The sequence below is a fragment of the Saccostrea echinata genome, unplaced genomic scaffold (assembly GCF_033153115.1).
Source record: "Saccostrea echinata isolate AGI-Se365-2 ecotype Australia unplaced genomic scaffold, CSIRO_AGI_Sech_v1 ptg000034l, whole genome shotgun sequence".
NCBI lineage: Eukaryota > Metazoa > Mollusca > Bivalvia > Ostreida > Ostreidae > Saccostrea > Saccostrea echinata.
In genome coordinates, this window is record NW_026889783.1 from 3,124,279 (window position 1) to 3,151,375 (window position 27,097).

At 34.4% G+C, this 27,097-nt stretch overlaps 2 protein-coding genes and 1 pseudogene across 2 annotated transcripts in view; 2 read left to right on the plus strand and 1 right to left on the minus strand.

Moving 5' to 3' along the window:
• LOC133199571 (peptidyl-prolyl cis-trans isomerase FKBP1A-like) overlaps nt 1–27,097 on the plus strand; it is a 159,183-nt gene that overhangs the window by 127,529 nt on the left and 4,557 nt on the right. The window contains exons 2-5 of the mRNA XM_061335388.1: nt 23,840–23,924; nt 25,743–25,790; nt 26,334–26,423; nt 26,589–26,611. Of these exons, the coding sequence (XP_061191372.1) occupies nt 23,888–23,924; nt 25,743–25,790; nt 26,334–26,423; nt 26,589–26,611 (198 nt within the window). The 5' untranslated portion in view covers nt 23,840–23,887. The remainder of the gene's footprint in view (nt 1–23,839; nt 23,925–25,742; nt 25,791–26,333; nt 26,424–26,588; nt 26,612–27,097) is intronic.
• Nucleotides 969–7,028, plus strand: LOC133199688 (uncharacterized). Its single transcript, XM_061335560.1, has 10 exons — nt 969–1,309; nt 1,681–1,776; nt 3,605–3,671; nt 3,913–4,018; nt 4,868–4,912; nt 5,252–5,302; nt 5,596–5,634; nt 6,147–6,179; nt 6,547–6,585; nt 6,737–7,028. Exons 1-10 carry the CDS (start codon nt 1,152–1,154, stop codon nt 6,925–6,927), a joined length of 825 nt encoding a protein of 274 aa, XP_061191544.1. The 5' UTR covers nt 969–1,151; the 3' UTR covers nt 6,928–7,028.
• Nucleotides 9,680–12,468, minus strand: LOC133199567 (putative nuclease HARBI1; annotated as a pseudogene).

Below are 27,097 nucleotides of genomic sequence, written 5' to 3' on the forward strand. Positions count from 1 at the left end.
CTTCAAAAAAAAAAAGTTATCATATGAAATTACACAAAGAGCATTTAAGTCATTGTGACGTGTTCATTTTGACACTACATTGAAGACATGAAGAATTCTTTAGTATATTGCCAAAAAAATGTGAGATCTTAGAGAAGCTTATCTAATATGTAAAATTAGATAATCTAAGGTAGAAAACATGGAAAATCTTGATTTTAATACACACTGATTGTGTTTCTAAAACTTTATACGATCTTTATAACAATAACCCTTTTTCTTATGAAATGCTATTATTACTAGACTCAAATAAAGTTTAGCTCATTTTCTGGCTTATTGAAAAACTGTAAAAATTCTATTTTTTTTTTTAGATAAAACGATACCAAGAGAGGGTGATACAGTTTCTGTACACTACACTGGTAAGTATAAAAAGAATTTTGCTAAAAAGCAATGAAACTATTGCTTTAATTAACACTTTTTTGACTATGAAAAGTGCTGTTGCATGTTTGTCATGAAAATGATCTAATTCTATAGTCTAATTCTCTCTGCATGAAACCATGCAGTTACTTCATCACAATGAAAAAGAAGCATTTCGGGAATAAAACGTATACAATTTGCATATATACATTTGAATGACACAGAGATGAGCTCAAAATTATACTCTAATATTTCACCAAATTTGCATCAGCTTCTAGACCCCATACAAACTTTAAGACCCCACATTACCATACAAATGCAGACCAGAGATATTTTGGAAATAAAAGCACATCCTCGAATTTTTTTTGAGACACATTCCAACGTGTTTTTCGATATGGATTTATTTTCAATAGTTTCTCACTACTAGTACAAGTTATTAATGATTGAATTGTCTGAATGGATTCAAAGAGGTATTGATTAAACATTATTTAAGATTTTAATTGAAATGTAGCTTATTATTATAGATGAAAACAGATTAACATATTGTTCAAAATCTTGTGCAGGCCAGGCGACCGTTTCACTAACAAATCGTAGATCGTAAACGTACGACTACGTTTACGATTGCCAGACGTGCACGTAAACGAGCGTTTCACTAAACCTATCGTAAACGCAGCACTTACGACCGACGAGTTACGATCAACTTATTGGAACTCTTCTGACTAAGGAGGTAACTGTGGTTACAGCAGACGATCGTAAACATGGAAGAGAGTAGAAAGGCAAACTGGAATGAAGCGGCGATAGAAAACTTGGTGGATCTCGTTACAGATTGTGAGCGATGGGCTATTATTAGAGGGAAGTTTAGCCCATCGCTTACTATCCAGACTAAACAACGCGTCTGGCGTGACATCACAGAAAGGTATCTCGTACTTTATAAGATTGAACCTAGATGACAACATCTGCAGTTGAAGCATTTTTTTTTTTTACGTTTTTTAAAACTTGTATTCAGTCCCCTAACCAACATATTTCAATATTTTTCCCCCGGAAAATTACCGAACTTAAAACGGCTAGACGGCAATTTAGTAAGGGAAAATTCAGTAAAATAATTTTAACAGATAAAGATAGGCTAAAGTAAAGAAGAAATCATGCTTACGTCAATCAGTAAATAATCAATCAATCATCAAAACTTGAAGTAAATCACTGGTCTGTTGGAATATGTTATTCAATATGTTAATGTTCTTGAGTTGTATAAGGTTTTCATTTTCTAAAGATTACTGTAATTAAATGCAGGGTAAATGCAAGCTCCACCTGTGTAAGAGCAGTTAAAGATGTCAAAAAAAAATGGCAGGACATCCAAAGCCACACCAAGAAAAAGGAGGCCAACAGGTACACGTAAGATATAGCTATTTTACCAAATAAAAAATTTATTTGGTAGTATATATATATATATTTATCCCATGTTTACCCATTTATCCCGTGGATATGACTCATTGGATAAATTTTTCATATTCCACAGTTAAGTGCAGTTGTGACGTCACAATGGTTTTTGCGTTAGAGTGATGAAGTAAAATAAAGTGGAGTCCTATATAAAACAGTGTAAAACATTGGATGTGAAGTATTTAACATGGGATAAAAAGAATCTCCCATGATTTGTAGTTGGATATGACTTTTATCCAACTCGTTGTGTGTTTTGGGGATAAAAAACACACAACTCGTTGGATAAGAATCATATCCAACTACAAATCATGGGAGATCCTATATCTATAACGTCTTTTATATCAACAATAGTTCTTGCTAAAATCAAATTCTTCCAGCTGCAAATGACGTTTCTTGGGATACATTAACCATACCAATGATCAGACATAGGCTGGAATGTTGGAAAAATTTGCTATTGGCAAGAATTGTTCTATGGTCATCATTAAATATTTGTTAGTTTGATGTACTCCGACCCACATTTTTTTAAGGTGGGTAGAGGATTAATATTTTTTTAAATTATCTAATACATAGATAATCATCATTAAAATCATAGACTCAGAAATTTATTTATGCTTTCATTTCAATGTATACACTGAACAGTGCGTCTGAGTATCCCAAGCGACCTAACAATACGATATATATCACAACACAGTAATGCGATACAACATGTATCATGATACAGTTGACAACAATTGAATTTAATAACGGATATCGATATCTTTACATATTCTTGTCTGCTTACCTCCACAGTTTAATTAAGGAATGACTCTAATTCTTGGCCAAATTATTCGAGTATAACCTGGTTTGGGTCAGTTTACGCTTTATAATTCGCGAAGCGGATTATAAAACAGCGTAAACTGACCCAAACCAGGTTATACTCGAATACTTTGGCCAAGAATTAGAGTCATTCCTTATAATTTAATTTTAAAATCATTAAATAACTATGGGTGTAAAATTTCGTTGCTTTTTATTAGTTCAAATTTGCCTCTCAATAATACAACCGTAGTAACGGAAGTACCGGAAGTGATGGGAAGCGAGGGGAGGTAAAAACTGATACATAGGCCTAGCAGCCTTGTTGTTTGTTTACATGTGGTAAGATCGAATTATTGTTTGGTACATTTATTAAATCTGGAATTTTCCATGAATCCCGAGGACTGGAAATGAGAGGATTGTATGGATACAGATTATTCAGCTGGTTGTCAGGGGGGTGTGTCCCCATACCAAACCAGGTTATACAGAAATAATTTGTGTTCCTTTTTGGATATTAACCAATCAGAGGCTAGAATACAAACAAAATTAAATTATATGTAAATATAAATAAGAAGGTACCATTTTTAAACATTTATTGAGATATATTTACATTTCCAATACATTTTCCTTAAGATTCTTTGCAATTTAGAAAACTGTTCATTTTCTCATGAACTACCATGGATGAGCATGAATATATCCATTGTTACGTCATACTACCGTACTTGACGTCAAAACTATAGTGCAAACTGTTTTGCTTTAAAAATGACAGTTGAATTGTGGCAACTCATCAGAAAAATAATGTAAATATAAGGAATGAATTTAATTTATGAAGATTCGTGAGGTACATGAACTACAACGCTTCACGCCGGGATGTTTATCATGAAGCGCTAATGCCCTTCTGGCTTTATGAATTAGATCACATGACCAAATCTTATTTACATCCTGATAAAAGTTTAAAAATGATACTTATATCTTAAATATTTTATAGGAAAGCCGAGCTCAGGAAGACGGGTGGAGGACCACCTCCTCCAGAACTGAAGGGTTGGGAGAAGAAGGTAATTGACTAATTGTATTCTTCTAAAAGAACTTAAAATAAACATATAATTTTTTTTTAAAGGAAAAGTAACTGAAATGTATTCTTACTTTTCCAAAATAAAAAAAAACTTAAAGTTTTTGAAAATGACATGAAAAAAGATATAAATTAATGTGATATTTAATTGGTTTCAATAAAAAATGTATTTTCATATCAATTAGAGAAGTATGTATTGTATTTAAATTCAAATTTTTTCTTTAAAGATTGTGTCTATCCTCTCAGAAGATGTCATTTCTGGTGTGGAGGGGGGTTTTGACTCTTTGTGTACAGCAAGTTTGCCAACAGATAAAACATGCAAGTATAAATATAAATACACTTAAAAATTTCAGAATCTGATCATACAGTTTTTAGCTCACCTGAGCTGAAGGCTCAAGTGAGCTTTTCTGACCCAAATTTGTCTATTGTCTGTCGTCGTCATTGGCGTCGTAAACTTTTCACATTTTCATCTTCTCCTCCAGAACTACAGGGCCATTGGCACAGAGTATCCTTGGATTTTGTTAAAATGAAGGGCCATGCCCTCCTCCAAGGGGAGATAATTATGAAATAGTGAAAAATTAATGGCATCATTGAAAATCTTTTTCTCAACAACCAATGGGCCAGGATGGGCCACAATGAATGATGAAAGTTTGACATATAGCAATATATAGGAAATATCTTCAAAAATCTTCTTCCCAGGAACAGCAAAGTCATGTTTGGTCATATTTATATGGAAGCATCCTCAGGTGGTGTAGATTCAAGTTTGTTCAAATCAATAACCCCCAGGAGTAAATTGGGGCCACAATGAAAGTTCAAGCTTGTAGGGGAAAAAAGTCACAGTGAGTCAAAAAAATATGTAAGCATCCTTAATAAGTGAAGATTCAATTTTGTTCAAATCATACCCCCCCCCCCCTCAACCCCTCAACCCCTCAACCCCCCAACCCCCTCCGTTTCAGGGTAGGCCAGGACCACTTATGCATTCAAGCTTTTCAATACTAAACTGATTTTTGCTTTTTTCCTAGCCACAGTGCTCAGGTGAACGATGTGGTCCCTGGGCCTCTTGTTATTTTTTAACTGAAGTGGTAAGTCATAGCTGTTATACATATGAGTGAATATAATAAATATATCAGGTTTATGATTTGTTTTTATGCTCAAACACTTATCTCCCCTCTGTTTTTGTAGATACTCAATCCGGACAAGATATACCAGTGACAAAGAGAAGATATGGTACTCGTATATGTTTCTGAAAATAATTTTTACATACAGTCAAACTTCATTATCTTGAACTCAATGGGACAGGAAAAAGAATTCAACATATCCTAGGACTCAATATATCCAGGGTAAAATACATAAGGAAAAAGTAGTTGGGACTTCCAAATCACTTCGACATATCCATGTATATGAGATATTATTGTTCGAGATACTGAAGTTCAACTATATTTATTTCATGGTCAATAATTATAAGATATACTTTATTTAATTTTTTATGATTATAATTTAACATATGATACAAGTGGTAACTGAAAAATTACATCTTTGATAATAATTTGCATATATAAATTTTAGAGGAAGCAGATCTTGAACCAGAAATGGGGATGGAGGCACCACCATCATCTGGTTAGTTACTTTTTATTATACCCTCTTTCAGAGAAAGCCAAAAAAAAAAAAAATGCGACAATGTGCAAATTATTTCAATTATGTCATTAACACAATTTTGAAATTTAAGTATCAAAACTTTTCTTTTGAACTATTCTGTATTTGGGCATATGTTCCTTTGAAATATTGAGAAAAGTTACACACTCTTTAAAGAAAACAACAACAACAAGCAATCCTAAAGGTAAATTCTATGCATTCTTTCTTTGGCAGTGTTCTGTACTGTACAATGTACATCTCTAGTTTTAATTACTCAGGTTTCTACCAACCAGAAAAGGCTTTAAAGACTATTTCAGGTGAGCAAATTTCACACAAATAATTAAATTTATCACAATACTTAAACATTGCTTTTAATACAACATAAAATTATAATCAATCTAATAATGACAAATAATTTAATTGTGCTTGTAACACATCATTTGATTGGATAAAAAATTTTGACTATATTGTATAACCTGGGTTGCCTAAGTCACAGTGACTTATGTCAAAAATGTATCAATCCACTTGACGTCACAGTTAAAATACATACAATTTGAAGGCATTTTTGAAGGAGAAATTCTACTATTTTCTACACTTAATGATGGAAAATTGAATTATAAGGAATGAATTTAATAACTACCCAAGTTATACTGGTATAACCTGTTTTGGAACAGTTACGTTTTTTTATAAACCGCTTCGCAGTTTATAAAGTGTAAACTGACCCAACCCAGGTTATACCAGTATAACTTGGGTAGCTAGTAAATTCATTTCTTAAAGAGCTGCAATGAAAATATGCTTTTCATTTTATTTGTTTTCACTGTTGTTGCAGCTAACAGTCATTCTGTCAACAGCAGAATCTCTAGTGAGTATAATAGAAATACTAATATACTAAGTATAAAATACATATACATTTGTACCAGCCAAGGGATTTAAGATTTATACAACATCATAGTGTAATTAGTTCAAATTTCCAATAAAATTTCAGACTATATATATATATATATATATATATATATATATATATATATATATATATATATATATATATATATATATATACATGAAATGATTATCAAAAGTGAAAAAAGTGCATTTGTAGGTATGAATTTTATTTTTATCTTGACTGTTTATAATGTGAATGATCATTAACAAAATGCACAATTATTTTTAGGTTTACAAAACAAAAATGTATAAATGTTTAGTTCATGTAACAATTCTGCTGTTTTTAGATGACAGAACTGCCAAAAGAAAGGACTCCACAGTGAATGGTAAAATACATGTACATACACAGGTTCCACCTGGTTGAAACATTCAAAGCAGATTATGCAAATTATTAATAGAGTGCAGATTTATCTTTAAATTCACACACCTTTTATTTTCTGTATGCTCCTTCTTACCAAATGTAAACATTAATTTCAGATCCAGTGAAAGACAGACTTGTGGAAATTGAGGAGGAAAAATTGATTTTAATGAAAGAACACCTTGCAATTGAGAAAAGGAAATTGGACATTATAGAAGATTATGTGAACTGGAGGAAGAAGATCTACACAGAAGGCATAGAAAGATCACCAACAGTATCTCCAGTAATCAGAGGGCTTTTTACTTCGTGATTGTTAGGTTATCTGAACCATAGGCTCAAGTGAGCTTTTCTGATCACATGTTCTCTGTCCGTCTGTTAATTTATTTAAGAAATAAACAACAATGTTAAAAAGTTCACTGGGAAATGAACTTGCTTGGTCATGTGATCAAATTCTGTGAAGCCCAAAGGGCTTCTCAGTAGAATGATCACGTTCCAACTAAGTTCATTTCCCAGTGAACTTTTTAACATTATTGTTTTTTACTTTTATTTACATTTGAGACGAATATTCCGAATAGAACTGCATTTATTACATGAATGACCTGCCGTATTGCTATGTTGTGACGCACATTGACCTAGAAGCTGTTTGGTCTTGAGAGTTCACCTCGCTCCAACATTTGAGTACTTACATTGATGTTCAGCAGTCCAGTTCAGGAAATATCTGTTCATAATGAAAAATAATCAGTGATCGCTACTGAGAATAATCTTACTATTATTGTATGAGTTCTTTATATATGAATTCAAAGCGAAAACCACCCTTATGTGCATTGTGATGTTATCGAGAAAACTAGCACTAAAGTTGACATCATAAATGTTTGCCGTATTTTGCAAATAATGTGCAGCGTGAAGATGCTTTATTAATTAAAGTCTTTCTTTATAAAATAGATGCATAGACTAGACAACATACTGTCTGAGTAGTCATGAGTGACTTCAATTATTAAAGTATTATTTAATTATTAAAATAATTATCATTATATTATTATATACATAAGGAATATGTATATGTTTAGTATTTAAAAAAAAAAAAAGTTTTTTTTTTCAACGATTAGTTTACAGCAAACTGAAGGTGAAAATCTTACGAAGTAGTAAATGCATGATCTTCGTCACACCATTACCTCTGACCCCCTAATAAGTGCATACAGAATTGATCATATTTTCTCTTCAATAGGTTCATCTAAAAAAATATATTTACAAATGTAAATAATACCAATACATTTTCAACCTCTCTCCAAAACAACTCAGCCAAAATTCATCCAAACTTGCCATAAAGCATCTCTGGGTAAAAAGTATTCAGATTTGTTCCAATGAAGAAACCATTCATGATATTTTTCTGTAAGCTTATGCACTTATACATGATTTGATGAGAATTTATCATCTATATCCATTTTTTTTTAGATTTCAATTTCAATTTTAAAGAAACTTTTCAAGATATTCTCATCAAACTTATACACTAATACAAATTTTTATGTTGCTTTACTAATATACACTCGGAGGGGCATTCATGTCCTATGGACATATTTCTAGTTCAAATCGTGTCCCATGGGTTGGGGGCCACATTAGGGAATCAAAGCTTTACATGAGATTATATAGAGGTAAAAAAGAAATATGCACAGTTTACTGATAAATTGTAATTTTTTTTAATTTGCTTTGAATTAATATGAATATATGAAATTAATTAATTTATAAGGATAGATATTCAGATTGTTTTTTTTCAAATTCTTCTTTTGAACAGGGTAAAGGTAATTCAGTAAGCACTGTGGCCCATGGGCCTCTTGTTTTCTTATTACCATACCTTTTATTTGAGGGTTAGATTTCCATTTGAAAATGCTGTACATGTTAAATATTATGAAAACCATGATTGCAGTGACAAAAAAATCTAACATTTTGTATATGTTAACTCCTTATTTTGCAAAATTTAAATGTCATATGATATCATATAAAGTGTTACTTTCATTTCATATCATTTAGTGAATGTAAAGAGTATCAAAATGAGATGAAGGGTTTTACTTGTATTTTCATATTTTGATGGAAGAAATTAATCTGGAAGATTGGTAGGAACTGTATTTGTTGAATTACATGTAGTTGTTATGTTGTATAGATGAACTGTACATGTATATCTCATTTGAGGGTGTGTGTATATTTGTGAAGTAAATGCTTACGATGCTTACTTTGTACAAATTTCACAAGAATGTTATTCTGTTAATGAAACAAAATTTTGTTATTGTTTTGTGTGAATTATGCATATTATTATAATGGTTGTGAGTTATCCTACAGTTATTTATGTCCTACATGTATCTTAATGGAATGTTTGTAGAAAAAACAACAGCAGCAAAATAGGGTTCAATTACTGTAATATCTTTAAAATTCTGAAATATGGTAACAATACATATGATGATAAGTAGTCAAGCAATATTACTTTAGCAAAATAAACAAAATGATTTAATGTCAAGCAGGTTGACATGCTGATGATGCAAGACATATACTGTGATGTAAGCAATACTGGTTCTGGTAAACTATTCTGGTTTTGCTAATCAGATAACACGCTATATATATTACTTTAACCATAATAAAATTATTCTTTAGAAAGAAATACATGTATAAGTGATAAGAATTTATAAGAAAAAAAGCTTTTCTTCCTTGGTCAGCCACCTGTTCAGCTGTATGCATAATTAAAGTTACCGTTATTGAGAATTCTGAAGTACATGTATTTACATGTATTGATATTTATAGTGAGATGAATAATTAAATGATTATGATAGTAACAATGTAAAACAGTTTCAGTTGTCTTATTTGAGAAGAAATCATTTCATCTTTAGGGAAGCTCTAAACACTGTACATAAGAGAGTTCTAATTCTTTATATACCGGTAATATTCTTGAAAATCCAAAAAAAAGTTCGTTGATGTTTAGAGCTTCCTTAAGAATATTTCATTTCATCTGCAAACAAAATGCTCAGAGACAGTTTGATTAGTATGGACACCTTGCATCTGCAAAAACCTATAATTGCAATAGCAGGAGATTTTTCAGTTGTTTGACGGACTGATAGTTTCAATTGGCAAATCTCTGTATTAGTCTCTGTCTGACTGTTTGTCCAGCACCATCTGCATTTACACCTTCTGACCCAGGAAACTCTTGGTCTGGATCGTTATCAAACATCTCTCCATCTATGGGTAGCTTTATGTCCATACACATGTTGTGAAGCTTAAACACAGCTGTGATGATCTGCACACTTTTTGCAGGGGTAAATAAAAGCATCCCGCCAGATTTATGTATGCACCTATTAAGAAAAAAATCACATTTTAGTATTTACATTTTAATCTGAATGGATCTTGATTCTAGCCTTCATGAAGCAAAATTGAAGTAATCTGAAACACCTCCTCCCTGGTTGCGATGCGTAATCAACATCCCGCTAAATTAACACATACAGTGTAGTATGATGAAATTATATTTCAAATCAAAATAAAAATCACACACCTTTCCAAATTTCTTAATTGTTTTAAAAACTTTGAAATATTTTAGTTAAACGGTACCTGAATCGGGATTTGCACACACCAAGTGCTCTTTCAACAACAACTCTCGTCTTGCTGTGGGCTAAGTTATAATTTTCCTCTGCCTCATTGCTTGGGTTGGATTTTGGCGTCATCATGTAACGTTTTAAAGCATACGCCGAGTCCCCGAGAAGCCAGCCGTCATCCCTGTGGAGGTAATGTTTTAAATACGTGCCAAATGATACAGAGGTCGTAAAAGAAAGTGATATTAAAACTTTTAGTATATATCACTATTCGTACCTTGTTTCCATGTGGGTCTTCAGTTCAGAGTTGGAGAAGATGAAAGCATCATGTGTGGACCCAGGCCACTTGCAAACTATGTTTGTAAACCTTGAGACATAAATGAAAGCGAATATTATTTTTCATTCAGTAACGTCGAAATATTTTATATCTTTTGTCACTTTTTAAAGAAAAAGAAATTATACCTTAAGGAAGCATCAGCAACCACTTGTACGTTTATAGCGTGATAGCCCTTCCGACAAACGTACTCTGGTTCATTGTCTTTGGGTGCAGTGATTGAAACTAAAGTTCCATCAATGGCACCAAGGACATTGGGGAAACCAGAAATCTGATAGAACTCGTGTTTTGTACGTGATGAGTCATTCTCTAGATGCAAAAGAAATTTTTATCTGATAATTTTTTTTTTTGTTTCAGGAAGTGAATTTCACATTTATTGACATGAGAGAGAGAGAGAGAGAGAGAGAGATCATGCATGTGTTTTGCATATACCAAAATTATTTCTTCTTTGGTATTTTTCACTTTTAAAATTTACTTATTTTCATTGTTGATGATGGCAGAAAGTTTTCAAAGATCACGGATGAACAAGGTGAAAAAAATACCCATTACATGTCCTGCGGTCTTTTTTTTGGGGGGGGGGGGGTTGCAATAATAAGTGTTAAGGCATGGGGTAATTTTTTTTCAATACGAAAGTCATGGGACATGTACTTTTTTAAAATGAGAATTTTTTCTGTACTGGTCCCATCATTGTGATAAATTTTGCCTGGTCCCATATTTGTTCTTCGGGGACATTAGACCTTATTTACCCATGTTCTTTAGAATGCATACAATTGTACATACACATGTCTCACAAACCTTTTGGAAAGTGAATATTATCCAGTCTTCTGCAGATGGACTTAGTGACGCTGTCTATACACCGGGATACGCTTGAGCGCGATATCCCGTGCAAGTCTCCACACTCCGAAAAAAAGACCCTTTGGCAAGATACCTAACTGTCACAAGTACCTATAAATCAAACCAAACTATTAATGCCCATGCAGGACAAACCCTCTCTCTCTCTCTCTCTCTCTCTCTCTCTCTCTCTCTCACCCTAACTGGGAAAAAATCATCATTACAGAATAATTATATAAGTTTATATTTTTCTTCGATTTTAACCAAAAAAAATCTTATATATACTTCACATTTCACATGTTGATAGGAGACAATGTACTGACCGTTAATGCGTATGTTTGGTATATACGCGAGTTATTTAATATAAATTCATATCAATTCTTCAGGCATTGTAATACCAAATGCACACAAAATATGAGGTTCTCTGTCGTTTAGAATAAACATTTTTTTCCTGTGTAAAACGCAAGTGAGAGTTAAACGTACATATATTTTATTTGAGCCACTGAGTAATCTAAATAGTATATATAACTAATAGAATTTAAAAAACATTCCTCTCATTCTCTCTCTGATTTTTATCTTTTCTGTTCATTTCCTTCTTTCCTTTTTACTTCTTGGATGCTTTGGCATACTAACATAGATGGTAACTTAACGTCACGCAAATATATTGAGGCATCGTGTTGAGAAAAGAAAGATAACTCTAAATGTACAATAAATGCTAAGTGTCGGACTCGGACTTCGTAATATTTTCATGTACAGAGATGTTTATACCTGGGTAGATGTGGACAAGGAATGGCTTCGTCCTGTCGCCCTTTGCACATCAGCGTTTACCAAGTCCATCAATCTGTATAGGAAGACTCGAGGTAAACGATACCTTTCGATTACTTCTGCGTCATTTAGGTAATCGAGAGGATTTGTCCGATCCCGGAAAATCCTCTCTCGTCGAAAGTTTCGTGTAGAATCGTCTGCTAGAAGGAAAACAGACGCCATTTTTGTTTGTTTACGTGCTCGCAAGTCAATTTACGAGTGCCCCTGACCACTCGTAGACTTACGATCAACTTCAATCGTAACTCGCAAATCGTAACTCTTAGTGAAACGCACTTACGTTCTACGTCTACGTTTACGTTTACGATCTACGACCTGTTAGTGAAACGGTCGCCAGGAATTTTTAGAACTAAAGGGAAGAGTTCTCCCTTGGGAAGAATGGATTATATTTTATGATCTATACAAAGCCAGATAGAGGACATGGGGCACCAAATTTCTGACAAGAAAACACACACACGTAATAAATAGATTATATAACAGGATTTAACCTGTTTTGGTAGGATATAATAATATGATAGAATATAGTCTGACTCTAAATATTTTGACATACAGGACACCTACATACTAGTACATGTATAGTTTTTGGCAACCTTTAGTGGTGTTAGGGGGCCAGTGTCGTGAGTTCGTTGCCCCAAACCAAATCCGACACAGTCCAGTGATATAAGGAGACGGGATTTTCCTCAACGATTTTGCATTAATGGTTTTAGGCTCACCTGAACCTAAAGCTGAATGGAACTTTTCTGACTGTGTTCCGCCCGCCTCTCTCTCTCTATGTCGTTTGTAAATTTTCCACATTTTCAACTTCTTCTCCAGAACCATAGTGCCAATTTCAACCAAACTTGCCATAAAGCATCGTTAGGTAAAGAGAATTCAATTATGTTCAAATAAATATCCAAGCCCTCTTTCAAGGGGAGATCATCAAGAATGTATGAAAATTTGGTGGCACCTTTTCAAAATCTTCTTCTCAAGAACCACTGGGCCAGAAAAGATGAAACTAAGTGTCAGAAAGCTCCGTAGATTCAAGTTTAGTCAAATCAAACGACGTCATGTTTAGTTTTACATGTTGTAATATGCATGTATCCTCAAGTAGTTCAGATTCAGGTTTGTTGAAATGGTGACCCATGGGTATAAAATAGGGGATCAACATTTTATAAGGAATTTAAAATTTTTAAAAATCTTTAAAAATCTTTTTTTTTCTCTAAAACAACAGGAACATGATTAGCGTTATTATTTGTAAGCATCCTCATGTAGGTTCTGCAGATTCATTTTTCTTTCAAATCATGGTCCCTGGGAGTAGATTTGGGCTACAATAAGCGATCAAAGAATCGAAATTGAGGAGAAAATATTTTCAAGAGTAGCAGAGTCACGCTAAATCATATTAATAGGCAAACATTCTGAAGTCTTTTGGATTCGAGTATTTCCCCCAAATCTTTTTCTCCAGAACAGTAATGCCATGTTTTTTTATAATGAAGCATCCAGTGAGGGGTGGCTTAAAGTTTGATTATGTCAAGATCCCACGCTGGAGTGGGACCACAATTAGGAATCAAAATATTCCATGTCTATAAGGAGGGAAAATCTTTTTAAAAATTTGATGATGAACATCAGGGTCAAGGTGACTGAGGTAAGCGTTTTGGCCTATGGGCTTCTTATATACATATGTAACATACAGTCACGTAAAAGATAATTAGAACAATTTAAAATTGGCATAATCGCTGAAAAATCCAGTCTTTGATTCACGTTGGAAATGAAATGTGAAGATGACGAACGTTGATCATTCTCAAAAGTCCGTTTAAGCAATACAAGTTATGAGCAGAGCCAACACGAGCCTCTGAAAACAGAGGTGGGCTCAGGTGCCATGGAAGTGTAAGTATCCCCTGTCGACCGGTCACATTCGCCATGTGCTCGTTCTTATGATCGGGTAAACGGGAAAATCCTAGATATATTGATCAGTGTCAAAATAATACCCTAACAATTTGTATGAAAAACATCAGTCAACATTTGACTTAACGATAGAATTTGCGAAATGTATTTAAACGAGAGTCCTAATATCCTTGTATCATCAACTTATTTGTCAATAGCTTACTTCATTGTAGAAATCATTCTTATGTAGAACAAGCTCTTGCATATCGAATCGTTTGGAAGATATAAACTCCATATGCAAGGATAATGGTACATTGCTACATAAATAAGGGAAGTTGACGATAGAAAAGTTGAAGTCATCATGTTTATCATGAAGTTAAATTGTCAGTTTGACATCAGTGTCTTTCTATAGTAAAATATCCAAATATGAAACCGATGTGGCAGAATGAGGCTTTTATTTCGAGTTCAGTGGGATATATCAATGGTATAAATCATCGTAGGAATGTAACTAAAAGAAGGTCATCGATATATCTAAATGTCGAATTGAAGGCTAAAGCAAGAAACTTCTTTTCATGTAGAAGTTTCTGAATAAGTTCTGCCTTCGTGTGAATGCAAAAACAGGTCTGCTAATAAGGGGCACAATTATAGTACCCTATAGGGTATTCCATCAGATTTCTGGAAGAACTAGTCTCCGAAAACTACATAGATATTGTCAATGAGAAACTCGAGTTTAGTTGGTGCAAACATTGTTTTCCCCTATCAAATGGATAAGATTACGTCATTTCGCTTTTGTCAGCAACATCTCAAAGTCAAAACTATGTTCTAATTAATCATAAAATAACGTCTCGAAATAATGTATTTTGTCTTGCATATATTAGGCTACATTCTTACAAGTTTATTCAGTGTTTGCTTTACTTTTTCTATGTCTGTCTTAGGAAAAAAAAAGTTCAACATTTGAATGTTACATATGTTTCATCATGTATAAGTATGTCACTAGAGTGCATTTATTATTCTAAGCATATGAAGACATTTACATAAAAAACAAACGAAAACTTTTATCAACAGGTAAAATCTCAACCCCGTGTATGCTTAAGCTGGCATAAAGGAGGGTGGGTGGTGCGTAAAATCAAATTAATTTTATTCTGCTGGTCATGTCCCTTATTATGTTGTATATAAAAATGTTTAGTCTGCAAGGAATAGGATAAACCTCTATGTTTTATTCCAGTAAGCTTTGGTAATTTTTTTTTCACAGGGAGATTGACAGATTCTAGGATATTCGACACTTCTCTTGGCCGGTCTCCCTTTGAGTTCGTCGTAGGGCAGGGATCGGTCATCAATGGTATAAGACAACATCGATATTACTGAATATATTTCTTCATTTGGTTAAAAATCATCGATAATACTGAATATATCTCTTCGTTTGGTTAAAAATCATCGATAATACTGAATATATATCTTCATCTGGTTAAAAACCATCGATAATATACTGAATATAATATCTCTTCATCTGGTTAAAATCATCGATAATACTGAATATATTTCTTCATTTGGTTAAAAATCATCGATAATACTGAATATATTTCTTCATTTGGTTAAAAATCATCGATAATACTGAATATATCTCTTCATTTGGTTAAAAATCATCGATAATACTGAATATATCTCTTCATTTGGTTAAAAATATGTCTCAGTGCAATTTATTTGACGAATTTCTTTAATCTTAGTTGTTGCTTTTTTTAAGGATGGGACGTCATGGTTCGATATGTAAGTATACAAATTCATAATAAAAATCAAAACTTTACATGAATTTTATTTTAAGAAATACCATTACTTGTAACAGAACAGTTTGCTGCTAGATCTGCTCTATTTAAGAAAAAGCATGGTCCGTGCCGGACGAATAAATCTAATAAGAGTACCCAATATGTTTTTTCCTCCCTCAGAGTTTTTACTTGTATTACAGATGAGTAAGGGACAGAAGGCCCGAGTCATTATAACATATGACGACGCTTACGGAGACACAGGGATAGCGCAATCATATCCTTTTATAAGTTACTGATATATTGATCTTGTAGGAAAATACATTGAAGGGCTCAGTCACAGCTTACCGGATAGAGTTAACGGACGTAAAATGGATGAAGTCCGTTGATGAAAGTTGCCCCCGCGGAGTGGAGACACTTGCAAAGACCGAACGATTATCAGGCATGTACCTTACGTCAAGCAACGGTCAACTAACGGACTTCACCGTTTAAGTAACGAATGAGTCCGTGTAAAATGAATGCGCAACGCATGAGAAACGACAAAATGTTAGACAAATAGTGTCCAGAGCACGTCTGGTTTATCCGTTTCAAGACCGGTAATTTTCCAGTTGTGACTTAGGTCTAACGGACATCAGTGTAAGCAGAACGGTCAAATCAGGCACCTTGCATCATTTTTGAAGGTAGGGGTAATCTCGGTGGAGATTCGGCTGGGCTAGATATTTGGTCTGACGCCCACCGAATCTCGGGACAGTCCTTCATAATTCATGTCTGGGAATTCAGCCCCAACTTCGGCCGGCTATAGCAAGAATTATTCACCTAGGCGACACTGCCGTTCGCTTCAATTAAGTCATTTAGTTGTTTAATTAACTCTCTGTCACTATTATTTCTACCTTACTTACCGTCTAGGCATGTAAATCCCAATATAAAAACATTCACTGAAATATCCGTTCAAAATATGGCTCCCCTGACGTAATTGTTTATCTCCTCGCACTAAAGAGTTCCTCTATGGTCTGTTTTCATTTCTATCAAAAATACTTAAAAGCCACAGTAAAGGTTCAGTATTACATAAAAGAAAACAGACTGTAGGAACTCTTTAGTGCAAGGAGATAAACAATTACGTCAGGGGAGCCATATTTTGAACGGAGATTTTAGTGAATGTTTTTATGGTGGGATTTATATGCCTAGACGGTAAGCAATGTGAAAGTAATAGTGACAGAGAGTTAATTAAACAACTAAATGACTTAATTGAAGCGAACGGCAGTGTCGCCTAGGTGAATAATTCTTGCTATAGCCGGCCGAAGTTGGGGCTTAATTCCCAGACATGAATTATGAAGGACTGTCCCGAGATTCGGTGGGCGTCAGACCAAATATCTAGCCCAGCCGAATCTCCACCGAGATTAAAGGTAGGGGGAGCCAGAAAAAAAATTTGACAATTTACCTGAAAAAAAAATTGACAAGCATAAAAAAAAAAAAAGTTGGGGGGGGGGGGAGGGGGGTTCCAACTTCGTTCATACCAAATTTTATTCATCCATTAACATCATTACCCCGATTTGACCATACTGCAACTGGGGGGGGGGGCAGTCTTTCAATGAACAATTTCAACAGTGAAAGGTTATGTTTGGAAAAAAGTATTAGGAGTCCGGCACATACTACGTGCCTGAAAGTACAGAAGATGCGAATGAGTTCCGTACAAAACGCATACCTACCCTACTTAAAAGTTTTGAACATGCTCAAAACTGATTGCAGGGCGAAAGGATTTTCATCGGACGTCTCCGGACATTGAAGGTATTCAAGGAATAGGAAACGACCAAGAAGCGAAAGCAAACGGAGACGAATGGAATGAAAATTAAATATGCTATCCGTTAGCACTATCCGGCAAGGTGTGACTAAGCCCGAAAGGTGGCCATTCCAAAAGTTAAAATTGATAATTTGGTTTCTTAACTACTTGAAAAAGATTTCAGTTTTATCTTGACACATTATTACTGGTTGTAAAGTTCATTTACTAAAGTTAAACAAGAGGCCCATGGGCCACAATGTTCACCTGATTCTTCGATCTGAAAAGGTATACATATTGTATGTAGATAAATGAAACTCCCAACTGTGGTCACTAATTCAAGTCAATGATTTCAAATATACGTAAATGAATTCAATTTAGGATAAATATCAAATATACAAACTGTGGCTTACTTCTTATTGGTTTCAATATATATGAAAAAACTTCGAGATACTTGAAGATTAAGAGGTTGGAACTTCCAAATCACTTCTATATACTAGTATCCATGGTATTCGACATATCAGTGTTTCAGATACCGAAGTGAAAGTTTTTCTAGATTTTCCCTACATATTTACCCAATATTGTGGTCCCACAGTATCCCCAACTAGGACCATGATCTGAACAAATCTTACTTCAATCTACATAGAGATGATAATATTCTGACATGTCTATTTGTGGACCCGCTGTTCTTGAGAGGAAGTTTGAAGATATTTCCTATACATTACTTTAAACTCTTTGACCCTCTATTGTTGCTCCAGCCTTACCCCACGGGTCATAATTTGAACAAACATACTGAATCAAATCTACGTGATTTTTTTCTACCTTTTTGTTCCTGAAAAGAAGATTAAAAGGTTTTCTAAATATTACAATAAAAAATGACCCTCAATCAACGTCATTTTTTGTCTTTTCCGGCCCTGTGGTTCTTGAGAAAAAGACTTTTTAATTCCCCACCTAATTTTTACAATTTTGCAATACTAGTGTTCTTAGTGGTTTTGGAGAAGAATTAAGAATGTTAAGCTTACAGACAATATACATTACAGAGGTCAGACAGACAGACGGACGCTGACACAATGATCAGAATAACTCACTTGAGCTTTCCGTCAGATATTAACTATACTGCTAATTTCCTTTGCTGTGTAATGGCTGTTCTTATGAAATAAAGATCAACGATAAAATGTATTCTGTGATTAGATACTTGGGGTATTTACTAGTTGAGAGATTGGTGTTGTTTTCCAAGATAATATGTCAAATGCAAGGTCATTTTTTCTGAAAGTGAAAATGATTTTTCAAGCATTATAAGCAACCAGATCCACTATTAAACTTTACAGAATGACTTTCTCAAGGATATTTTTAAAGAAAGACGAAAAACTGTCTTTATAATTGGCTAGCATGATATAGGGGAAGAGTACGATTGTTTCAAGGTCAGGGTTATCCGTAAAGACTCAGATTTTGAAGGGATAGAAGGGTGCTTTTATATTGTATATCGTGAATATCTTAGATATATTGTAAATCTGCTAATGAAATATTCTGAAATCAAAGCCTATTTAAACCAGAGTAAACTGATATCACTTGCATGCACTACTTTATGATTTAAATATTCCTTATCTCATATTACAAACCCGCCAATTCCACCATTTGCAACCCTGATATTTGATGTAGAAATTGTGGGTGTCAAACGTGCGGCAGCTCAAAATCAGGGGAACCCTGTGGTCCAGAACAATGCAGCAACCAACCAACAACTCCAGGGCAACGTTCAAACGGGACGAAACGCCATGTCTGGGCAAATTGCAGGTCAAGTTGGACAGTCGCCATTAAATTTTCCCGCCCAGGTCACGGGGCTGATTGGGCAGACGAATGCAGCTGGTGGATTAGCGACATCTAGTGGAATACAGACCGGCATGGTGGGCACGTTACCAGGGACGCAGTTTGGGACTCAGCAAGTGAACCCCCTAGCAACCCAACAACAGGCTCAACAGTTTAACCAGGCAAATTTGATACAACAGCTAAATGCAGCAGCGGCTGCAGGGGTACAACAACCTCAACAACAATTCATAGCACAACCTGGTAGTCAAACATTCAACGCTTTAAACACTCTGCAGACACAGCAACAACTTCTTACGGCACAAATGCCCCAACAACAATTTGCCTCGCAAACAGTTATGCAACAGCAACCTCAGTTCGCGCAGGCAGCGGGTATGCCACAACAGCAGACAGTGGGTGGTGCCCAGTCGCGGGGTATTGGATTGCCTGCAGTAAATACAAATTTTGTCTCACCAGTTGGACAGAGTGGGTTGGCGGCTGCGAACTCACAGTTGATGTCAACATCGGGATAAATTGCGTACTCTTTACCTAGACATCAATGAAACTGTATGAAATTGGTGTTATTGGTTGACACAAGTTTGTTTAGAAAATAGATTTTTTCAGAGATATTGGTTATGTTTTTCAATAAATATTTATACTATAAAATAGTATAGGACTTGCATATTTTTATTTTTGCCCCTGTCCCCTCCCCCCCCCCCCCCCCATCTTTTTTTGCAACATGAGTGACACCGCTCAAAAATGGCAGGTATTAAATTGTTGGTCTATTTCAGTCATTTAAAAGAATCAGATACAAATGGTACTTTGACTAAGGAATGAGGGAGAGGGTTTATTTTATAAAGGAAACCGAGACTTTAAGGCAGTCGATTCCTTCATTTGGATTTTTCGTTTCACGTCCATGAACTGTAATGAATTGACATTTCAGTATATGATTCTACAAGAAATAGAAAGAATTAAAATCGCTTTCATCTTTAAGTTTTGACAAAATAAAATATTATCTTGAGTGTAGATATGTTATTTAGTCACCTGAGCCAAAGGCTCGGGTGAGCTTTTCTGATAAAAATTTTCCCTTGTCTGTCGTTGTCCTTCTCGTCATAAACTTTTTTTATTACAATTTCATCTTCCTCTTCAGAACCACTGGGCCAATTTCAACCAAACTTGGCATAGAGTATCTTTTGGTGAAGGGAATTCAAGTTTGTTCAAATGAAGGGCCACGCCTTCTTCTAAGGGTAGATAATTAAGAAAAAGTAAAACTGAGTGGGTTGTTTACAAAAAAATCTTCTCAAGAATTCCACTGGACCAGAAAACATAAAAGGATGAATTGCCATAACTATGGTCTGGGGTACCTATTTTTACGATGAATTATAATAAATCTACAATCATTCTGGTTATTTTCAAACAAGATTGAAGGAAAATGACACCTTTTAAATAGTGTCGATATTTTGTGTTGTTTATAATTTTGAAGAATATTGCATTATCTATGAAGTTTTAGACCCTGTGATTGTAAAATTCGGCCTGGTTTGTGGTCGTATGTTCTTTATGAATAAAGATGAATAGAATAGGCGGGTCTCAGTACAACAGATGGATATGCATGTCCGAAGAGTTTACCTTATATGGCTTTATTATTTCGCACATAGTTGCTTACAGAGAAAAATTGTCCAATCCTATGACTGAATGACAAAACATGCCGGTTTACTAGTTGTTTATATTTTAACACAGACACGTGATTTAGGCCAATTTACACATTATTTCTACTGCATTTCAAACTTTAAAAGGTCAACAAAAGCCTTTATACATGACAATACGCGTGGGACCACAGGATCTATCGTTTTGAACCAAGCAATGCACGTGAAATTTGTATTCACTGATCCTCCAATCGCCCTACAAAACTATAAAATTATATGTTTATGAATCAATTGTTTGTATTTGTGAGCAACGAAATTGTAGATTCGTATTTAATCTGTGATTGAAATGCATATATAAAATTGCCTTTCGGAAGCAAGTAAAACAATGTCTTTTTTCAAGCATTAATTAAATTTTCCTAGTATTTTTTGTAGTACTCACTGGTAATGCAACTCATGTAGCTGATTGGTCGGTTAGAAAGTTACGCTGGTGCCTCAATTAAGTTCATGATGGGATAGGCCAGCTAGTTTTAAAACACAACATTTGAGCGCAATAAGGTACATTTTTCACATATATGTAAAGAAGATGGGTGAACATGACGAGCGGAAAGCCTATAGTGTGACAAACATGAAGGTGAAAAATTATATCTCAATTATATCAAAATTTTCCTTGATATTTCATCTAAAAAATCATCTAACATTAAAATATACTTTATGTAAAATCTCTACAATTTGCAAAAATCTCACAAAGATTGAAATTATTAGCTTATGAAATATTGTACACACACACTTAAGAGGGCAAAAAGAGTCATTTTCTCATACTATAACACTATTTTTTTATATGAGTGTGTCTTCGCTCCATTTTTTTGAAAGTTAATCCTCGAAGTTCGCATAAAATATACATTCTTTGGTTTCCTAAAATATGGAGCAAAGACCCACTATTGGTTAAAAATATACTTTTATGACACATCATTCGCATCTTTTCGAGAAATTAAGTCAAGGGTATATCACAAACATGATTTAAATGCCACTGTTCATCAGGACTTGTGTACTCTTGTGGTTAGCGTGTCTCGAAAGAAAATGATACTCAGGATTTTTATTGCTAGGGTTCGAACCCCACGAATACCACATTATTTTTTTAATAAAAGAATAAATTTTGCCGAGAAAATTTCCCTCAGAAAACTTCTGTTTACCATAATTTCATAAATTTCAATAATGAGAACTTTACTCTAAATACTGAATTCACAAATTGAACATGATTTTTATATATCTAAAGCTATATGCTTTCTGCACGCTACATGTATGTTCGCCCATCCCCTTTCAATAAAATACAGTGACCAGCCAAAGGAGAAAAATGTACGTCCTTATATTTTAAGGGCTTCAAAGAGTTGGGCGGGGCCAAAATTCAATGAAAACTGGATACAAACATTGGTACCCCTACCCAAAATAAAGATCTATTTCTTCCAAATTACGTTTCTATTTTTGATAAAAGTATTGTTCCATTAGGGTACACATATTAGTGATTAAGTACATGCAAAAATTAGAGTAAAATTTACACATTTAATTTTTTGTCAATGTACTGGCACATCAGCCTTTAAATGTTGAAATGATTTTAGACTGTGATACTACAATAAAATGGTTCTATGTTTTCTTTCCTTACTGCTTTCCAAATATTGAGAACTTATGCTTACCTTCCCTGCGAGCGCTCGCCAAAATTCCTTATCCTTCCAACAGAAATGTTCGCAAGCGCTCGCACAGTTGAACAGGCCTTAGGTATGCATGAGAGGTGGAGCTAACATTGTCAGAATGGGTCTAAACTTAGACTAGATAAATAACAATGACATGTGGGGGGGGGGGGGGGGGCGTGATCACTCTTTCCCATTGCCATCTCGATTCTGTATGGCCCAAGTACACTACTGACAAGGGTTTCAAAACGAAATTAATAATATGAGCACGCGCCCATGTAGTAAAAGCAGATTTTAAATCAATGCCAGACGATTTAACGTATTCGAACACACGTAATGTCCTATAGTTAGCACAAGCATGCTATCTTACGAGTTACATGAAGAAAAGTATCCACAAAGTTACCTAAGGTAAGAAGTCACATGGTAAATTACAATTTTGGTTACAACAGTGAGAGCGAATATAAGAAAAAGTAAGGTTTTGTTTTGTTTTTTTTTTTTGTTTGTTTTTGTTTTTTTTAACCATGAGCGCATGTTTGTCTATTAATCTCCTTTTGACACATCATTATTAATGCAAATATGCAACTACTATCAAACGGAGAACAATAGACAAACATGCGCTGACTATTTAAGGTCATTAAAAAAGTGGGCGTCCTCAAGAAATTGTGATGACCCCTGTCTTTGAAAACAGATTAGAACTTCGTAAATACACTTTTATTTAATGTAATTACATAAAGTTGTAGATTGGATGTTGACCATTCTTGCAATTAAAAGAAAAATGTTTGTTTTGCAAGTTTATTTTGTCGAAATTTTGCATGTCCTTAATTAAGTGTTTAAGTGCATTTATCCTTTCTACCAAATGAAACATTTAAAATTCATGAACTGAAGTTGGGTTCGTTTTGTTTGACACCATTCCATTCTAGCAGCACATCTTTTTAAATACCTTTCGACCCTACATCTTGGAAGAGTAAATACGCAGAAAAGAAAAAGATGATAAAGACGGACAAACTTAATTTGATCAGAAAAGCTGAGTCATAGGCCGAGTTGTACAAAAACTTCCGAAACTTTCCGTTTATATCCGGATTGAACCTGTAAATTTTCCGGTATCCATTCCCCGTTCGAAAAGTAGGTCAACAGTTGAGCCTTCAGCGAAGACAACGCATCGCTAGACAACGGGTTGTTTCTTCTATACTAGTCAGAAACTATGGGTGTAGAAAAACAGGTTTTAGCAGAGGGAGATGGTAAGTTATAAATGAAATGGACTAATGTGCAAAGACTCGGAAGCGAAACCAAATAACAATGAATTTATCGAGTTCCGTATCTCGATTTAGTTGCACGTGTTTCTTGTGTAGGTGGATCACAAACGATTTGTAGCAAGTTGTAGCAAGATCTTTATGAAGTCTTTGTTATTTTGCTTCCAAAATTAGCTCCGTACCAAGTAAAACTTCCATGAGATTATTATTCAGCATGTAAATCAACTTTACCTGTGCATAAAAGGTTTGCCCTAGTTTCAAAATTTCATACATGAGTTTTATCAGAGTACCGGCTCCTTAACAAATTTCCTATATATGTCCCTAAGAGGATATCATGTATTTAGAGGGCATTTGATTTGCGAAGTTTTTTATTTTTTTATTTTATTATTTTTTATTTTTATTTTTTGGGGGAATACAGTGATTTGAGCGGTAGCTATACAACCCGTAACCACGTGAATTCTTACCCAAACGTAAGAAAAGCAAATTGTCACAGCTTTGCATGATCACATGTTCTCAAGAAATAACTATTTAGAGAAAATAAAATTTCAGAGAACTTCTTATCTCAAATGCCATGGGACTGAGAAAATACTTCGAGATATCGGAGGATCCAAGATACCGAGGGTAAAATACTTTAGGAATAAGCATTTGGGACTTTTAATTCACCTCGACATATCCATGGTATTCGAGATATCAGTGTTCAAGATACTGAAGTTCAACAGTAATAAGGGGTGGTCAGTCTGATTAAAAAACACCCCCTTCTCCTCACATAGTCCGAAATATCCGACGTTTTCCAGGCTTTTTTTTACGATTTTGATATTTATGTGCCAGGAAAACGTCAGAACCGGCGTCATCAGGAAAACTGGAAATTTTAGCATCTGCAACTGGAGTTGATTTTTGATACTTGCAAAACGAATTAAATGCCGAACTCACAATTTATCAGTAGCACAATGCTTCTAGTACTCACTAATATCGATGAAAAGAAAACACCACTCCACATTTCGATACAGGAATTGCAAGATTTTGAAATGCATGAAATGAAAACAAATCTCGACTGTCAGATGAAATGTTTTCATCGGATTGTATGTTTTACAAACGAACCAAAAAAACGATGTTGGTGAGTACTAAAAGTATTGTAATATTGATAAGTTGTGAATTTGACATTTAATTCGGTTCGCAAGTTTTGAAAATCAACCCGAGAATGCCGCCTCCTGTTGGAGGCGGCGAATTCCCAGTTTTCGTATTGGCGCTGGTTCTGACATTTTCCTGGCATGTAAAATATCAAATCGTAAAAAAGCCAGGAAAATGCCAGATATTTCGGACTACTCCTTACACTGATGAGTGTAAGGAGAAGAAAGGGGGGGTTGAGGGTTAGTGGGCAAAAAAATTATGCATATTTTGATGGATATTTTGAGGACTTCCATAAAAATGACTGACATACATCCTTTAGGAAAGTGTCTACATTAATTAAACCTCCTCCCCTCCCCCCACAAGGGGTTTTTGCAAGTTACTTTTTTGTTTGTTTTGTGTTTGTAAAAGAATTTTCCTCGTCTGACATTTGTTAGAAGAGTTCTTGTGCATTTCCTCCTCCCCCCTCTTCGAAAAAAAATCCTGGATCCGCACCTATGAAAGGAAGTAGGCATGAGTTTTTTCCCTCTCTTTGTTTATGATTCTATGTTTGAGTGTTGGGGGTCACCACCCTGGAATCTCCTCCCCCTTCTTTTTTCAAAAATTGCTGAATCCACCCCTGATGTAGTGCAGCATTTTTTTCTGGCTTATTTAATAATACTTGGTAATTTTTTTTCATAGGAAAGACTTTTCCCAAAGCAGGACAGACAGTAGTTGTTCATTACACAGGTATGATTTAGCTGATCATCAATTTTGCTTATGCATTTTTGAACTCTTGTCTTTAATAAGTCGGTGAATTTTGAATATCAGTAGTGGATATAGGCATGTGGAACGTGATCAGACAGGCAGAAAAATACTGCATGTGTACTTAAAGAAGCGGGCTTCATATTTTAGCGGCTTTGGCGCAGACAACGATGCGCTAATTCATGAATACCACTAAGAAATCATTTAAAAATACAATATACAGCACGGACATGTATAGTGCTAATTCATGATTTTGCCAACAACTCCATACCCAGTGATTGCGCTAAATTTTGAATAAGCATTGCCAGTTTATGTACACATAGAGTAATCAACAACTTACCTGAAAAATTTTCATTCTGAATTAACAGAACTATTGTTTGGATTAAAGGGGGGGGGGGGGGGGGGGGGGGTCAAATTACATGTTTCTGGACAACTGAGTTTTTATTAAGATGATATTGATTAAATACATTAACTTTAGTAAATACAGTGTTACCCAATACATTCATCTTTATTCATATTTTGCTTAAGGAACACTGACCAATGGTAAAAAATTTGATTCTTCAAAAGACAGAGGCAAACCTTTTGAATTTAGGATTGGACAGAGTCAGGTTATCAAAGGTAAGTCATTTTAAACTGATTTTCAACTTACCTGATCTTTTAGCCTTTATGTGTATTTCTTTTTTTTTTTTAAGCTTAAGAATAAAGGAAGCTCTATACCAGCTATGTGAAAGGTGTGCAAGAATATATGAAAATAATGACATTTTTTTTATTTTGATTTTTCAGGTTGGGATGAAGGGGTCATGACGGTATGTATAAAATTACTTGGCACCTTTTTTGTTCCATAATTCATTCACCACTGGTAAAATTTCCAATTTTGTTTTAAATGTCATGACATTTTCACAGTATCTATGCTAATTCAGGTGACCTAGTGTTATATAATATTTAAGTTCTTGATTCAAAGAAATTTAAAATACTTCAAGAATAGATTATATTTGAATTCAGCAGTTTTGGAGATCTAATGAGAGAAATGATACATATTAACAATGTCTATACTGATGAGCACTGAAATAAGGGTTTTAAAAAATGAAGATTTTATATCATGCTATGCACAAATTTGGTTTAGTTGCCAAATAAAAATAAAAGAATTGATTTATCATAGTATGACATTCAAGCTGTGTAGAAATTTCCTCATCATATGCTTTAAACTGATCAAAATTAATCAAATAGTATAGGAATGGGACTCTATATTAATGTAAATGTGTCTTCGTTATGCAGTTTTATTTTTATGCAAT

What these genes read in the sequence shown, in the direction of transcription:
- LOC133199688 (XM_061335560.1), top strand. Translation starts at nt 1,152, where the DNA reads ATGGAAGAGAGTAGAAAGGCAAACTGGAATGAAGCGGCGATAGAAAAC. An exon ending in TGGCGTGACATCACAGAAAG is followed by an intron (nt 1,310 to 1,680) that starts GTATCTCGTACT and finishes AATTAAATGCAG; the next exon opens with GGTAAATGCAAGCTCCACCT. An exon ending in TGAAGGGTTGGGAGAAGAAG is followed by an intron (nt 3,672 to 3,912) that starts GTAATTGACTAA and finishes TTTTCTTTAAAG; the next exon opens with ATTGTGTCTATCCTCTCAGA.